This window comes from Syngnathus acus, chromosome 9 (genome assembly GCF_901709675.1).
Source record: "Syngnathus acus chromosome 9, fSynAcu1.2, whole genome shotgun sequence".
In the NCBI taxonomy this organism is placed as follows: domain Eukaryota; kingdom Metazoa; phylum Chordata; class Actinopteri; order Syngnathiformes; family Syngnathidae; genus Syngnathus; species Syngnathus acus.
In genome coordinates this window covers 911,139-928,326 of record NC_051094.1, presented here as the reverse complement: position 1 = coordinate 928,326, position 17,188 = coordinate 911,139, and the positions used below count along the sequence as shown (strand labels likewise).

At 43.5% G+C, this 17,188-nt stretch overlaps 1 protein-coding gene across 1 annotated transcript in view; it reads left to right on the top strand.

The window, feature by feature from the left end:
• The window catches only part of LOC119126942 (collagen alpha-1(XXVII) chain B-like), a 33,671-nt gene that overhangs the window by 1,721 nt on the left and 14,762 nt on the right, over positions 1-17,188 (top strand). The window contains exons 3-13 of the mRNA XM_037258529.1: positions 304-1,529; positions 3,735-3,788; positions 6,221-6,274; positions 7,834-7,887; positions 8,072-8,125; positions 10,980-11,024; positions 12,514-12,567; positions 14,001-14,045; positions 14,717-14,770; positions 15,183-15,227; positions 16,612-16,665. Of these exons, the coding sequence (XP_037114424.1) occupies positions 304-1,529; positions 3,735-3,788; positions 6,221-6,274; positions 7,834-7,887; positions 8,072-8,125; positions 10,980-11,024; positions 12,514-12,567; positions 14,001-14,045; positions 14,717-14,770; positions 15,183-15,227; positions 16,612-16,665 (1,739 nt within the window). The remainder of the gene's footprint in view (positions 1-303; positions 1,530-3,734; positions 3,789-6,220; positions 6,275-7,833; positions 7,888-8,071; positions 8,126-10,979; positions 11,025-12,513; positions 12,568-14,000; positions 14,046-14,716; positions 14,771-15,182; positions 15,228-16,611; positions 16,666-17,188) is intronic.

The following is a 17,188-nucleotide window of genomic DNA, read 5'->3' as shown; positions in this document are numbered from 1 at the left end:
GATGCCTCAGTCTTGAAATGAAAATCAGATTTTCTGGCAGTTTAGACGTTAGGTTTGGTGAAGAAATAACATGATTCCCCCCACCGCAGTGGTTATATGAATGATATTTGAAATTCTTCCTTAAGTTGAACATCGAGATGCTGGAAATGTAACTTTTATAGTCTGAACAACAAAATGTTTTGTGGAGTTGCAGAATCATGTCGTATTCTGTGCACGCAACCTAAATAAACAAAAGTTCCCCCCCCTTGTGATGTTCCAGTGTAATGCTTGCGGTTGCTGACTTCTCCTCTGTATGTTTTGAAGACGTAGATATTCTGCAGGAGCTGGGTCTCTCTGGGCAAAGGTCAGGCGGGTCAACATCTTGGAGCGCTCCATCAGTCCCGAATGGAATCATCCCCTTCAAGTCTGGAGTTATTCTCACCCCGAGGGCACACATCCAGGTGCCCTTGCGTAGCGTCATCCCGGCTTCCTTCACCAGCGCCAATCTCTCCCTGATTCTCAGTCTGTCCGTCCACCGCGTCAACAGCGCCTTTCTTTTCGCCGTCGTGTCCAAGAGAGGGAAAGTGCAACTCGGTGTGCAGTTCACACCGGGTCGGCTTCTTGTTTACGCGGGCCACAGGAACACCGTGGCGTTCGACTATGACGTTCACGACGGCCGGTGGCACAGTCTGGCCTTGGGATTCCGAGGTCAGCGGGTGTCCCTGCACACCTCTTGCGGGAACAAAAGCCTCCATGGAGATTTTCAATCCAAAAAGAAGGAAAGGCTTACTCTGGAGGGCTCGTTTGTCCTGGGCAAAACGAACCACAACGCGGTGCCCTTTGAAGGCGCCATCTGCCAGTTCGATATCTACCCGTCAGCGGAGGCGGCTCGTCACTATTGCGATTACGTTAAGAAACACTGCAGAGAAGCCGACACGTATCGGCCTGTCTTCGCACCCCTGCTACCTCTCATTTTCATCCATCCAAACGCAAGTCATACAACAGCGCTGGCGTTATCCCCGGAACCTACTACCTCCTCAGCCGAGGGATCCGTTTTTGGCCCAAAAGATGATTTGCTAATTGGGAATGACACATCCATGTCTTGGACCCCTGAACCCGCTGTTGCCGGCAGTCAAGTGGACCTTCCGGGGTTGGGGAAAACCACAGAAACTGTGACCACGTCTCTCTGGACCAGTCCGACACCACCGACATGGGAATTACCTTTGCAAACCACCGCCGACACAAAGCAAAGAGAGGGCCAAGGATTGGCGGATGTACCGACCTCTACAAGACCATCGGAGACTAAACTTCAGACCACAAGCGAATCCACAGAGACGTCCTCCTTGAGATCCGACTTTCTCCAGCAATTATCCACCGACGCGCCTCCAAAAAATGATCCTCAAGTAAGCATCGTGCAGGATGTCCAAACCATGCCCGTTATTCCTGTCACTCCTGCAGCCGGAGATGACTTCCAAACATTCGACCTGGAACCGACCCTCGTCTCACTTTTGGCAGGACCACCTGGGCTTAAAGGAGAGCCAGGGCCTCCGGTGAGTGTGTAGACGATAAGTCGGTTCTTTCCAACTTGCGTGCGAGAGTTCCTGGTACAGTTCTGTCAGCAATGCAGTGTTTATTTTACAAACGATTATGATTAATTATACCATTTCATAACTCTTGGCCGCCGTACGCATATGGGCTAATCCCTAATACGATTTTGGTTCTCATTTGTACGGAAGGCTGAGCTCGTGGCTTCATTCCTGCTGACGTGGATATTAAATACGTATGTCTCTAGGGTTTTAGGTTTTGTAAACCTGGAATCTCTGTGTTGATAAATCCTAATTAGAATGTCCACTTTCCCTGACTTTAGCTTATTGTTCTTACATCAAATCTGCATTTTAGCCATGCTAGAAATAGGTGGTTTTAGAAACAGTCTATTACCTCAGTGGCCGGTGCTGAAGTCCCAGATTCTTCTGACTGACTGCTAGACAAAACCCCGATATTAGAAGAAAAGCACAATTAACCAGTTCCACTGAAAAATCCATACCAACCCTTGATTCATTTTTAGCTAGCTTTAGCAGACTGAAAACATGGATTTAGTTTCCGGTGCTCATTTTGCTTTGGACTACAGACTAAATGGATATTATTTGGTCATACGTTTGATATTAAAAAGTGCTACTTAGCATATGGAGTTTAGATTAAAGATTAAATATGAATATTTTTGCTACTGACCTAGCTTTGCAGCGTTAGCATTTAGCTGCGTCAGCATGTTTCATTGCAGTCTTGTTCACTGTCTTTCTGCAAAACACAAAATGCTTACACACATTTTCCATTGTCAAAGAGACCTTCCGTGCGTTAGCACATGTTTGACCCACGAAAAAAAAAAGGTTTGAAATAAATCTTTCCTTCTGTGGCGGTGAAGGAAACCGCAGCTCTATGAGCCACTCAGACTATTTAAATGAGAGTCGAAGTCGCTGCCAATCACTTGGGTGGTGAAGGTCATCTTCCCGATGCTTCGCATGACTGTGTCACTCGCTGACGTGTGATTTGATGTCGTTTACACAGATTCCCATGGCAACTGTACAATTTGTCCCACAAAATTCTTGACGCGGTGTCTATTTCACAAGTTGTAAATTTGACGTAAAGAAAATAATGTCAAGGCTGACTTTCAACTGTTCCACATGTTTTTTTCCAGCAGTCTTACCGAAGTCGTACCGCTACACTTTGATTTATTTTTCGTGTTTTTGATATCCTATCATCATCTTTAATCACAATCATGTCACGATAAGATTACCAAGCGAATATGTCTCCCAGTGAGTGACGAAAACAAAGAAATTCATTGATGATAACTGACTTTGTAACTACGTACAACAGCATCGCCTACTAGTGGTTGTGGTCCGCCTCACAGTTCTGAGGTCTTGGGTTCCAATATGGGCTCCGGCCTTTCAGTTAACAAGTTCTACCCCATGTTTACGTGTATTTTTTGTCTATGGTCCAGGTCACCATTTCTTCAGTCAATTTGGAAAGATCTTTTTTTATTATTATTATATATTTTTTATTTATTGATTGATTATAATTCTTATTATTTTCATTATTTATTTATTCTAATTAAAGTCTTCATTCACAATTCATTTTTTCCAAATTTACTGAAGTCTTTTTGACAAATCACACGTATGCTGCGGGCTTTGGTTGAAAGAATACAATTTCCATAAAATGCCTCTTTTAAACAACACAACAAACCTTTCTGGTTTTATGCTAAGTGTATTTCATTGAGCACGACTTCCTGCTGTATTCTCCCGAGAACAAGCTTGTTCTTGTTATTGCTGGGGCCATAAGGAAAACTAGCCAACACTGCTAACTTCTCAAGCAAGCTCATGTTCCTCAGATCCCTCATTAGTTTTGACCTTTGCGAGCCTTGCTAATCCATGTATGAAATTGTTTTAAAGCCTGCCAATGGCCTTCATTAAAGCGCGTAGCCTCACAAATTCTATATGTCACAAGTGACTTTACTAGCTTGAGGAATATTGGCTTTGTAAGGGTCACTTGCACCCTTAATAAGACATTTTCTGGCCTGCCAGTATTTCACCCAGCTGCAGTTTTACCTTCTGGTCCTTAACAGCATTTAAAGAACTGGTCATAGCTGATGTGACATTCATTAAAAATCCGACACGAATAGACCTGCTGTTGCATTATTTTACGAGGACCTTTACAGAGTCATAAAGAGGAATTTACAATTAATCTGACATCATTCTTTCCAGGGCTTTCAAGGACTTCCAGGATTGCCAGGAAAGCAAGGGAAGCGGGGTCCACGGGTGAGTGAAGGGAACACTTTATCACAGAATGAAATATTCTACTCAAAATGCTTAACAGGGGTGTCAAACTTATTTTTTGTCGCGGGCCATTCTGAGTGTATGTAGTGAAAACTGTTTTAAAAAGATACATGTTAAAAAAAGTGAAGCCAATTTGGAATTTTAGTAAATACACATAAAGTTGATGCACAATTTGATGTGGCGGGCCGTAGCTGGCCCCCGGGCCTCGAGTTTGACACCGTGTTGTGTGGTCTCCATTTGTCTGGAGTATGCACTTCCGACATTGCGGAAGGATCTTCAAGGACAAATTCATTGAATTGTGCTGTGTGTGTGTGTGTGTGTATCACTTCCATGTGCCTTTACACACTCCCCTGTGATGTCGGGGCATACTGAGCGATTTCCTATGTCAAGGTCTAGTTGATCAATGAAGAACATTGTGTTTCAGTGTGGAATTTGAGAGGAGTGTTGATACGAGAAATGTATTGTTGTGGTTTGAGTCAAGATGCGGAACCACACATGGCATCCAGAATCTGACATGGGCAGCAGCTGTCCGCTCCCAACCAGCTAACTAACAAACGGAATGGCAAACAAGTGCAGGACTTTAAAGTCCTACTTGTAGTGTTGAGTGCGGGGGTGTATGAATGAACTCCACCTGCCCATGAAACTATCTTCTCAGTGGAGCCCTTTCAACAACAGAGAGTCTTTGTCTCCATCATATTAAAAGCGTTTTAAGACCCCGTCTGGAGATCAGCAGGTCTTTGCAGTTGCAACTACTCTGAGGTTCATTCATCAGGTCGTGACTATGGTGTCGATGTGTTTTAAGGCCAGAAGAAAACAGGTGCGAGTGTGTCTGTTGTGCACTAATGGTCCATCAAAAACGCAAAGTCACGTCGTTACCTTTAGGCACGTCTGTCCAACGCAAGCTTGGCGTTTTGTCATCAGAAGAGCCCGGCTGCTCGTATCTCCGTTTCTCTTGCTCCTTATCTGCCAATGATGATTTCCATACGTTGTAATCTGGAGCATAAAAAACAGAAAAGAAGAAGAAAATCTGTGGATGAGCTTCTGTTAAGTGTCTCCATATGTCCAGCGCCTGCAAGGGGGAAGAAGGGTTTGGGCTTTTCTTCTTTTTTTTTTGAGTGGGGGGAAAAGAGGCAAGGCAGGAGGTTCTTTTGGAGTTCTTTGACTTCTCCCCCACAAGCTGACAAGTGAAGTTAGATAAAAAACAGAGATGTGGAAAGGATCACCCAGGTGGAATCTGATCCTTTTCTTTTACCTCCAGTGCGGAGCGCGTCGCAAACGCTCAAAGAAGTCAAAGAACGGGCAGAAGATACAGCGGCTTCCTGTTGGGATATATTTGAATGAGTACGATTTTGCCTCGTCAGCGCTTTTCGAACACTAGGGATCCCTTATGGTGCTTTATTTTTCCAAGAGGCCCCCCTCTTTGTAGTTTGCATCAATTTACGATCCCATAAACGATAAAAATGTATTTTCATTTCTGCCCACCTGGTTTGACTCGCTTTCGGCAAAACATTTGGAGTCGCTAAAAGAATTATAACCGAGCAGGTTTTAAATCACATGTCTATACTTTGCCACTGGAGGAGGGGGGGGGGGCATATGATGTGATGGATGAGTGGCCTTCACATCACGGGACCCCCGTTTAACCAGTGGAAAAGTGCAGGGGGAAGGAAAATAACCGACATTACGGCAGGAGAGACATGAGGGAGACATATGAGGGCTCGCAGAACACCCGGAAGTAAACTCCAGGACCTGGTCGCCGTGCCTCGGACCCCAGACAGTTGCCGGAAAAGGAAGAATACATCTACACGTGTTAGCAGTCGTATGGTGGAACTTTAAGGGCCATTCTGGGATAGTGGACGACTTGTGATTTATTCAAAATATTTTTCCCATAGGAAATAATGGTGGGTAGCACGTCCGCCTCGCAGTTAGGAGGGTGCGGGTTCGATTCCACCTCCGGCCCTCCCTGTGTGGAGTTTGCATGTTCTCCCCAGGCCCGCGTGGGTTTTCTCCGGGCACTCCGGTTTCCTCCCACATCCCAAAAACATGCTTGGTAGGCTGATTGAGCGCTCCAAATTGTCCCTAGGTGTGAGTGCGAGTGCAAATGGTTGTTTGTCTCTGTGTGCCCTGCGATTGGCTGGCAACCGGATCAGGGTGTCCCCCGCCTACTGCCCGTTGACGGCTGGGATAGGCTCCAGCACCCCCGCGAACCCCGTGGGGACTAAGCGGTTCAGAAAATGGATGGATGGATGGAAATAATGGAAACAATAATAGAAATAGCCAGTCGTCTTCATAAAAGCTTTATTAACTGTACAGGTAACGTATTATGGCAATTGGAAAAAATCTTTTGAGAATTCTATTTATCTCAGAATGTGTTTCATGTTGGACAACTTATAAACGTATGGTTACTTTGCTTTCAGGGTCCTGTCGGCCCACATGGAAACCCGGGTTTATCCGGACCACCTGGAAGGAAGGTATGGCATTGAGAAGTCTACGTTTTTGTTTTATTTTGGGATACACTTTTTGGTTTCCTTTTTTCATCACAAAATTTTCATTTTTATGATTAAAAATATGGTCATTGTGTGAGGACAGCTTGTTGACAATCAACCCAAGATCAGAAAAGACTCCGACCCAAATTGCAGGGGGCTCCAACTTCTACCCTGGGGAACCTCATTCCAGCCATTACCAGCGACTCTTGTGCATATTGTCACAAAATAATCATTTTATATTCCCCAAGCTGATGACGTCCCCCTTTTAATTGCTATGTTTGCCCGGCTAACGAATGTCATACTCTGACTAAAATGACACAAAAGTGAAAATCGATCAAGCGTATCCATCCCAACTGATGACTTCCTAACTTTACATGACAAAAATCAGACTTGAATTAGTTTGGAAATGTGCAAAACAAAGCCCTCCATCATTCTCTGCAATGCTCTTGGCAGATATGAAACAAAAAGATGCGTAAGATGTAGTTATTGAGTACATATTGAGTCCACTTCCTCTCACTGGGGTCAAATCTTCCAGACTGAACAAGTCTTCTGACCTCCTCAAAAGCCTCTCGTTCCCTTTCGGGTGAAGCGAGCAGTTTCAAGTGCGGCGGCCAGACTCATTTACAATTGCTTGACATCAGCATGTGTTCCAGCTTTGATTTGTTAAGCGAGCAGCTTGCTAGGAATAATATGTCAAGATGATGTCACTTGCGTATGGGATACTTTCCTGGAATGAGAGGTGTTTCTATGTCAGGTATTAAACCGCGGCGGTTTTCCACCGCCTATGCCACCATCAACGCATGCCATCACGTCACAACTCAACCAGCAAAAAGTAGATTGTGAGGTTTGTTTTGCCTCTGTTATCTGATCTGGCTGTAATGAGGATAAATTGCAACAAAACCATGTTCACTCACTGACTCACTACTGTGAACTGTCTGACCGTTATATTCGACACCAAGACGAAAATTGAGATGAATATCGCCTGGAGGGTAGAATTGAAAGAAGTCACCGCATTTGGTGTTGAAATCGTTACATGATCGATTGGGAATTAAACAAAAACAGGCTAAGATGTATGAACAGTATGTTTCTCTGCGCTGGAGATTTGCTCCTCGCATTTTGAAACAATCCACCTGGAGAAAGTTCCCACCGACGTCCCATGGCCAAATCTTGGCTGATACAACGATACGGCGTCGGTGTCAACTTGTTCCACCTTGGATCGGGCTGCTCTGGTTGAAAACGTACTCCAAGCCAGTGATGTTCGGTTTTTTTCCCCAACGGAGCTCTCGCAGTAAAAATGTGCACGCTGACCCAGAATGCACCGAGTGGTCCCACTGCCCGAAAAGGGAGAAGAATGTTCCGCAGTCACTCCTCGGTGTAAACCGAGTTACTGGAGGGCATAAATGGCCCGCGAGATTGTGTAAATACACGAAGCAACAAGAAGGATGATCTCATTACTTGCCGATAGTGCGAATGTAAACAAAGTGTTCCGGGGGCCCTTTGGCGTGTAGTGCAACGTCTAAAACAAATCAATGCTTCTCTTCCAGGGAGAAAAAGGTGATCCTGGACTGTCTCTTGGTCAAGCCCCGGAAGGACAAAAAGTACGTCGCGCCTCAGTGACACCAAAATCCATCCGTTCATTTTATACAGCATTATCAGGGTCGCAGATGGCTGAGCGAGTTTACTTGAAGCATGAGTTCAGGGAGACATTCTTTATCCTCTGCAACCAGCGACTGATATTACTGCCGCTGACTAAGAACGTGTGACCCACTTTTGTTTTTGCAGGGAGAGCCTGGTGTCAAAGGCCATGCTGGACCGCCTGGCCAGTGCGGGCGAAAGGTAGGACCCATCTGTTCCATCTCAATCTGTTTATGTTTGCGCGTGAACTTGAGTCAAGCAGGAAGGCATCTGTCATATGTTACAGGCCCATATGTGCCATATTTTGTCTTTTAAGCAGACATCGGAATATCAAGTCTCCTCCTCCTCCTCCTCCCTGCCCTGATCTGGAATGGCAATTTGAGAGCCAAAAAGTGGATGTTAGCCCATTGCCTGGAAAGCTACGCAGGCATCCAGCAGCACACCTGTGTTCTGGATTCACTGTAGTTTGAACATCTGCAAGTCAGATTCCAAGCTCGCAGAGTGAAGCTCGTGTTATGGACGCTCAAGTGACAATAGCACCCGCTCAACTAAAAAATCCTCAGTCTATTTTTGTGTGTGTTTGCCCCGTCGCGTCAACAGTGATAATGACGAGCAGCCAAGTCTTCTGCTCAAGACCTTGTGCTTTGCATTTCGGCCTTGGCCCTAAACTTTGGTATTTTCTGGAATCGCACAGCCAGAGTGATTTCCAAGGCGAACCGCTCCCCCAGGTTATCCGTTGAGTTGTTTCCCAAACGGACAGCAAAGGAAGTTGTAAACGCGGACACCTGCTCTCAAGCACTTGCATATTTGCGGTCCTCTTCGCTCAATTCGCATCGAAGCAGTGTCTTCATAACCAAATATTTAAGAAGAAAGAAAAAAAAAAAAGGCACTCAACAAATGCATTGCCAAATCACATTAGCCTTGTTTAGCTAGCAAAATTACCCCCAGATCTAATGCAGTGGTCAACACAAAGTCCTTTGCCCTGAAACCCCAAGAGTCCGACAATAGTTGGCTCCAGGTGGAATATTATTAAGAATAAAAGGAATAATAATATATTATTCAAGACTTTCCACAGATGTTTTTGATGTCGATTCTTCGAAACAGCAAAAAAGAAAAAAAAGGGCCAAAGTTGTTGACATTCATCTGGCAGTGTCGGCTTTTCCTCGGAGGAACCCACCCTAAATTTACTTACTAGTGGAGCAAGAGTATATCTCCTGGGATCTACAGTCAAAGGCAAAACATTGCTTTTGTGTGGCATTACAGTTTCACAACTGATTAGAGTTAAGTTGCAAGAAAGCAGCAAAGATTCCTTATCAATAAACTAAAAGGTCAGGTGAGGGGGGTCTGCGAAAAAAAGCTCACATGACAGTATGTATCGAAATGTGTTATGCAATCGAATAATGCCGACTGTGAAAAAAAAAAGATCTTCTTTCCTCATGAGTCATAGAACATGTAGTCATGGGAAAACGCTGATCTACTTCCTGATGGTTTATGGTCATCTCTCGCTGGGCGTTGTCTTGACAGTCTGGCTCAAGTTGGGACACATCTGGGTTAAACCTTTTCACATGTTCATACTGCAACTCTAAATGGCAAATTTAAAAAGTGATAGAGATGCAATCACCTTGGCTCAACTCAAGACCATCAGGCACCTCTTTGTGCACAGCTGCACTCCACTAACTCCTTTACAAATCATCTGGGTCATATTCCCGCAACCAAAAATCAAGCTGACTCAGCGCTTTTGATTCAAACGTCGCCTGCCTCTCATATGGTTCATTTGCCACTCTCCTCCATATGTTGATTACGCTTGGATACAATAAGCCCGTCCATCCATTTTCTATTATGTTGAATTTTTTGCCGATTATGATTTGTATTATTTTTGTATCTCTTTGGTCAGCTGGCTGTCCCAGTGCCAGAGAAAGCCCCTCAGTCTCTTGGGAGAATGTGAAGGTTGCCAAGGAGACGGTCAGCGCTGTAAAGCGACACTTGAGTCGAGTTTTCGCAGCTCTGGGCTGCTGTGATTTTTCCTTCTCTTGCCAGCTATGACGATTTTGGACCACTGGAAAAGAAGCTCTTACGCTTTCTTGGTGGTGAAATAACACACAAATGTAATTTGCTGAGTAGTGGGATCTTCACCGAGCGGGAATTCGTTCTATATTTTTTCATGGAAAATATTTTTAATGTCTGCCGGACAAACTGTGTTGTTGTGGCTTTGTTGTGTGGTCTGAAGACTCATAAAAAGGACGAACAAAGCTCTTTTTTAGACTTCTTATTCTATGCGGACTAAAGTCTGCTGACTGATCGGGATTGCGGTTATTTGGCCGTCTTTCAGTCTTCCCTTGATTTTTTGGGCCACTTATTGCTAATTCGAAGCACATTGCAAAAAAAAATAAAACATGCCTGTCAAATCCTTGATTGTGAATTAGAATAAAGCGTGTGAAGGGTTTGGATAGTCGCTAATCTTTTTTTTTTTTTTTTTGGGCTGTCAACATGGTTACTTGATCGTTATCATCGTTTCAGTTTTTGATTATTTGTTAGGAATGAGCTCACTTGTTCGGAATAGACTGTAACTTAATGGTGTCTTGAAGCAAATGATAGCAAAGTAGACGGCACTACTGTTGAATCGGCGTAAAGAAGAACATGACATCAGCTTTTTGGTCCAGAGTCCAAAACTGAATCGGAATTTTTACAAGTGGCCAAACATCGGTAAACAATTGAAAATGTAAACGATACAAAATGTTTTGGTCTCATTCTGGTTCTCCTCAATGTGGTCTGACTGTTAAAAATTCAACGATTCTTCAACGATTTTCGACTTTTCTGTTTGAACTGATCATGATGGGACTTGCAAGAAACGCTTTGGTTTCCAAGGCAGTCCGAGCTCGAGACTGGCTGACTGAGCCAGGTTTTAAAGCCATATCAGTGCATATTTTATTGTCAGTACTCTGCTTCATTTATCAGGAATTAGCAACATGAGGGAATTCCAAAGAGCATAGGTCACGCACATATCGTTGGACTCAATTTCTCACCAAATTCTAACTGGTTGTTTTTTGGTCAACAGGGACAAAGAGGTCATCCTGGTCCTGCTGGTCTGCCCGGGGAACCTGTGAGTACTTTTTAACATCTGAACTGATCGTATCTGCCAAATGTGCGCTAACTTTTGTTTGTTTTTGCGCTTTTGTGGGTGGAGCATATGCAAATTCTGCAATATGAACAACCAAAAAAAAAAAAAGCATAAAAAATGGCGTCAGCACCAAGAACACAAGGTGGCACCAGTGTCACATTAGGAACATTTTTGAAATGTCACTTAAGAAAAATTCGAGGATTATCATTCAGGATAACTCATAGCGACATCCGATAATGTGGAATCGGGATGTCTTATCGAGTATTTATAGTTCCAAAACAGGATGCGAGGGGGGGGGATATTAACCTCGAAACATCAGCTATCGGTTGTTCAGGAATCTTGGCGGAAAAGAGAGACGTCGCTGGCAAGCGCACAAGTGGGCTAACAGCTTTGGACACTCCAGGCTATTTGCTGCACTCCCACACTCCCAAATCTTGTGCGCGCTCCTTGCTAATTAACTTTGGATGCACGTTTGTTTGTTTGTTTGTGTTTATTTAGTCTTCTATTTCTCCCATTGATTTATTGATTGATTTATGCATGTGTTCTGTAGGTTTTACAGTTTACATGCTAGTTCTCAAATTTAGCGCTGATGTTGTGCATGAGTTCAAATCCCTTTCAAGCGGACACCAGCCATAACAAGTGGCGTATTTTTGTGTACAATAAATTCGCAATGGATTTTCGACTCTACTGACTACCAATTGTAACATTCCTTAGTTTTATTGCAGCTTCTTTAACAATGAATGGTGGTCGACCGCTGGTTGATTGGTACTCGTCCCACAAATGCGTTTATTGTTTTTAAAAATATAATAAATGAACATTTTGCTTGTTTTATTGGAACAATTTATTTTGTTCTCACTCCACTTGTGGTCTTTTAATAAGAAAGCGTTTAGAACGTAGTAGTAAACCGTAATCTTTGGAATTTACAAACTTGTTTTTGAGAATTGGGCTAATTTACGATGTATATTTATATTCATGTTTTAATCATAAATAACTGGCTGTAGCACAGACGAATTGCACATTATCAACGCATCTAGCTGACATTGCTGCATGTTTGAACGTGTCAGAGTAGCATCGAAAATGATGTCGTCACAAACAAATACAAACAAATCATGCAAGGGAGGGAGATACAAAAGCATCGCCTCATATTTTATCCTCAAATGATCCTCATATTTGATATCATCAGTGTCTATCCTCTCTGAATCGAGACACTTCTCACTGGCAAATGTCAAAATATGGTGCAGTAGCTCTTCAAGTGTGGCGCCGCACGCTTGCCGTCAGTGACACTCGCTTGACTAAACAACACGACTTTGATGATTCTATTTGCGTGTTTAGCCATAACCGCCGTATTTGTTTTGATTTGAAAAGACCGTTTTTTTCCCATCCCATGACTGCCGCCAACTCAAAACACATGTGCATTGCTACACTTGTACCTCTTTTGCGCTGATCTGTGTTTCGTTGCTTCTCTCCCAAGGGCAAACGGGGAGCAGACGGAAGTCCCGGGGTCAAAGGTTATCCTGGCAGGCAGGTGCAGTAAATCTAGTCTTGCAGGGTTGGTTGAGCAGGGCCACACACGCAGAAACACACGAGGGAAATCATTCATGTGGATTTAAATTACAGGAAATTTGAGATTTTTAATTTGAATTCAAATTAAATGTACTTTTCATTTAAGCTTTTTTTTTCATTTGAAGTTTAATTGCATGCATGTTGGTCTTTATATTATTATTTTTTATTTGGATTATTATTTTTTATTTATATATTTTTTATTCCTTCAAAATATCATCATAAAACAACACCCCCCCCCAAACTGGTAAGGGGCCATTTCAAGTCACATGACCAAAATAGAAATAACGGAGAAAAAAAATGCTTTTTTTTTTGGCATGAGCGAATGCCAGAAAAAGCAAAATGATTCAAAAGTAGCTGAGATGCCCATCTGTCTAATGAGGAATTTGAAAGTCTCCAGGTCACAGAGTCCAGACTGAGCCAAAAGTCAAAGATGTTTAACTGCGTCTCGCCTGTTCAACTTGACTTAACCTCATTTCTCCCATCTGTATGTTTAACGTATCTCGGAGTTCACGCGTCGGTCTCGCCGTTTGCCTCCCGAAGAGCACTTATGATGTCAAAAGTCTTGACGCCTACGGGCGCTTGCTTACCCTGCGCTGATGGATGAGCTTTTAGCACCCCCTACCACGCGCAGGCTGGGAAGTGTCCACGTCTCGCACACGGGCGGATGGACTTTATCGTCGCGCCGCTTCCTTCACTGGCATCGAGTCGAACGAGAACGCTGCTGAACGTTGGCCAAAATACTCAAACAATTTCATCAAGCTGCTTCATGTATCCCAACGGAATGCTGTGGATTTACAGTCTGCCACATCTCTAAGATATTTTTATGGGACGAATACAGGTCACATGCACTTTATGTCTGCCTATAAGTACTTGAGGTCATAACATGCCAGAGAAAGTGTCATAGCTTCTCCGGGTTTGACACATTTATGACAAAACTGTCAGAAACAGTCCATTCCCTAAAGACCAATCACGAGTGCGTGCTACAGTAGCAGCTTTGACCAAGTGTCTTTTTAGAGAACCATCGAGTCTACCATGATGAATTTACCACCAAGTACAAGTTGCAATACAGAGTTTCCCCATCACTCAGGCCTTTTGTTCGAAAAAAGTTTTTTCGGTTTATAAAAGTACGTTCAAGAGTAATCGCAAATCCATATTTGCCGGTCCATGTGAGTTCACAGGATAAGACAGACAAAGACTAAGCCATTTTTTTGGGAGAAACATAAATGATGAAAATTTAAAAAAAATCTCGCTAAAAATGCTGACATCCGCAGAAATATCTCTTCAGCAAATTCTCAGGAAATCTGGTCGAATACATTTTGCTTATTGTCATTTGATGATCAATGTCGCTGATTGCAACCACAAGCACACATTCTTTACATTTTCTTTTACTTTCAGGGTTTACCTGGGCCGATAGGTAATGTGGGACCAAAGGGAGTCAAGGTGAGTTAAATGTCACCATCAATTATATTAGATGAACATTCTTATCATTTTCTCCGGAAGCGTGGAACTGCATGATATCAAAATGTTTGGAAATCAAATAAAGTCGTCTGCAGTGCATGATTTATGCTCTTCAAAAAATTGCCAAGACTTTAGCATTCAGCCTCGAGGTACATTCACCCGTATTTGCAAATATGTTTGAACATTTTTGCAAATACATTCAAACATACGTATTTGCCAGTCCAAATGTTTACTCAACATCGGCAGTTCCATGCTTTCTTCATTTTCAAATACATTGCATGGTTGTGCCAGGATGGATTTGAATCCGAGGGTTCTTCAATTTTACCCCAGGAATGACCTCTGTAAATCTAACGTTAGCCCTTTATCATTATACTCTATATTTCAGATTTGGCATTTTTATCGTGTGAGGTCCTTGTAATATTTCTTTCTCCTCTGAGCAGGTTTGGCAACAAGGTCTTCCGAGACTCTTGATGCCAGGGTATGTGCCCTTGGACTACATCGTGGAAGCCAGCACCATGCAGTCCATGGGCATATACACTGGCCTCAAGACCTGGCACCTCGTGAACATCGTCCGAAATTCACAGCTAGATGTGTTTCCTTACTTGGATGCATGTTGGCTCCCTTCATCCACCTTCATCTGTTAATCTCTTCAGGGGCACATCGGCACCCCCGGGCTCTTTGGCCTTCCCGGTCCTGATGGCGAGAGAGTGAGTGTCAGTGGTGTTGCTCTAAATGAGCCAAGTGATTCAATTCACACATTTCCAATTCATTCAATTGTTCCGACGGTGGAAATTAGCACTGGTGAAAAATTAGATTGAGTGTGATCGCACATTGCGCACAGAACATTGACACAGTACTTAAATATGAAAATAAAAAACGACTTACAAATGCTGAAATTCAATTGCCAATTTAAATGAAAAAATACCAAATTTTGTAAATGATTAAATGCACGGTATTTAAAAATGAAATACAACTGAACTGTACTGTATTGAAAAAAGAAAAGTTGAAGCCGCTACATTAGCATATGCCCACTTAGAATGTTAAATTGTGTGATACTTTCATGCACCACTAGAGGGAGCCCCTTTTTCTCACGTGTTTGTTTGGTTGGCTGTTTTTCAGGGAATTCCAGGTGTACATGGGAAGAAGGGCGAGATGGGTAGGCCGGTAAAGTTTTCTCTCAACACACTTTTCATTATCCTCATTTACAGCCCCTCATTTTTCATAAAGCCATATATTTAAGCTCGTCAACATCCCGCCAAGACAATAAGCGTCGCTTTCATCAAGAGACTAAAAATGTGAATCTGTTGTATTGTTTCGTTTTTAAATTGAAGTTCAAACGTGCTTTTCCCGTAGTTTTAAGATATTTAAGGAAAGGCAGCACGCCGTGCTTGGTTTTCATTAGCATACTTTGCTAATACAAAGTGTCAGTTGTGGTTTTGGCCCTACGACACAACGAGCCACACACCAGGCAAAGTCTCCCGTCAATGGCGCCTGGAAGTCAGCCTTCCATCCGCGAGGTCTTACATGGAAAACGGTGATACCGCTCATGAACGCTCGCGTCAACGTGATGGGTCCCGGCGGACGAGTCAGGCCGTACGTTTCGACATGAACAAGACGGCCAAAAGCAGGCCTCATCGTAGCCTTGTCATGAGTTATTTCTCTCTCAGTGAGCTCATTGGCTTTGCGGAACGCACTTTGGGTTTTTTTCTCCGAGTCAGCAGAAATGAATGGCCTGCACGTAAGAGGCAAGCGTTTACATTTATACAGTAGATGTGCCATTGTAAAACAATCAGAGTTGTTTTACACTCAAATCTCTGTTAGAAATTAAATTAATGTGCAAATAATAAACTGGCTGACGTTTCTTAGACGAATCCTCTTCCAGAAAAAAAAAAACAGTCTCGCCAATTTGTTCAAGACTCGCATGTGTTTCTGATCAAACCAAGACATTTATTGGCATTTGTGGAAAGAGGCAACATTTTCCACATTTCCTGTGGGCTTCACGTTGCACCAATTACTGCTTATTGCTTTATCCGCGACAGCCAAATGTTCCACATCAGATGCACAAAGAAAATCGGTAGGAGTATCTTTTGGGTACCTCAAATGAATCGAACCTCAGTCAGCAAACAGAACACAAGAGGGATTTTTTTGTCATCATTCTCGTCTTCCACAGACGTGTGGGATGTTTTCCTGTGATGAGCGTGTTGACCTTGGCACGGTGACAAGCATGCGTCAACTTTTTGTTCCATCATCTTCATGATGGAATCAACAGCACCAGCCGCAATTAAAAAAATAGCTGAAGTCAGCATTTTATGGGTTCACCGTGCAAGCAGCTTGATTCGACCATGTGGGCAAGTCCTGGGGGCTTCTGACTCTTGTGGAATTTCCTGCCAGTCTGTCAGAAATGAAGCATGGGGAGCGCATCTGATCGGATCTGCTGAGATCGCAGTTGCAAACGACTTAACACTTAACGGGCAATTGAATGAAAGCATAACCGTAAGACTGTGAAAAAACACAATCGCTTACATAACTACCTCATCTGTCTGCTTAGGGATTTCCTGGCGACTTTGGAGAAAGAGGACCCCCTGGTCCTGATGGCAACCCTGTAAGTACATGATGACTGTAAGATGAAATATGCGTAAATACCGCACCATTTACTAAAACTACGGTTCTGAGTAAACACCAGTTTGTTGCCATGAACTGGACTTTGGATTTTTGAGGTAGGGTACAATAGAGCTATCGTACCAAAGAGCCTGGATGTGAATTGTTACGGTCAATGGACTGATGTTCCAACCCAAAAGACCTGGGTTGCGGCCAAGTTCCATGATGGGTCAGAGCTGGAACCCAATTCCCTTTGCAAATTCAGTTTCATGTCATGTCAACACCTCTCCCGTTCATCCCGTGGAAGGTAGCATGGTAAGTTTCAGTTCTCAGGATCCACTGCCATCGTCTGACCTCCGAGATATGCCCCCAGGCCTGATTTCCTCTCTGGTGTAGGAAGTGAGTCACAATTGGCTGCTTTCATCTCCTGTCGTTCCTTTGGAGAATCAGAAGTGACAGGAAGGCCACGCTGGGTTACTTGTTATCCACGCTGGCCGTAAAGCGGGGAGAGGATGTGGACATGGCAT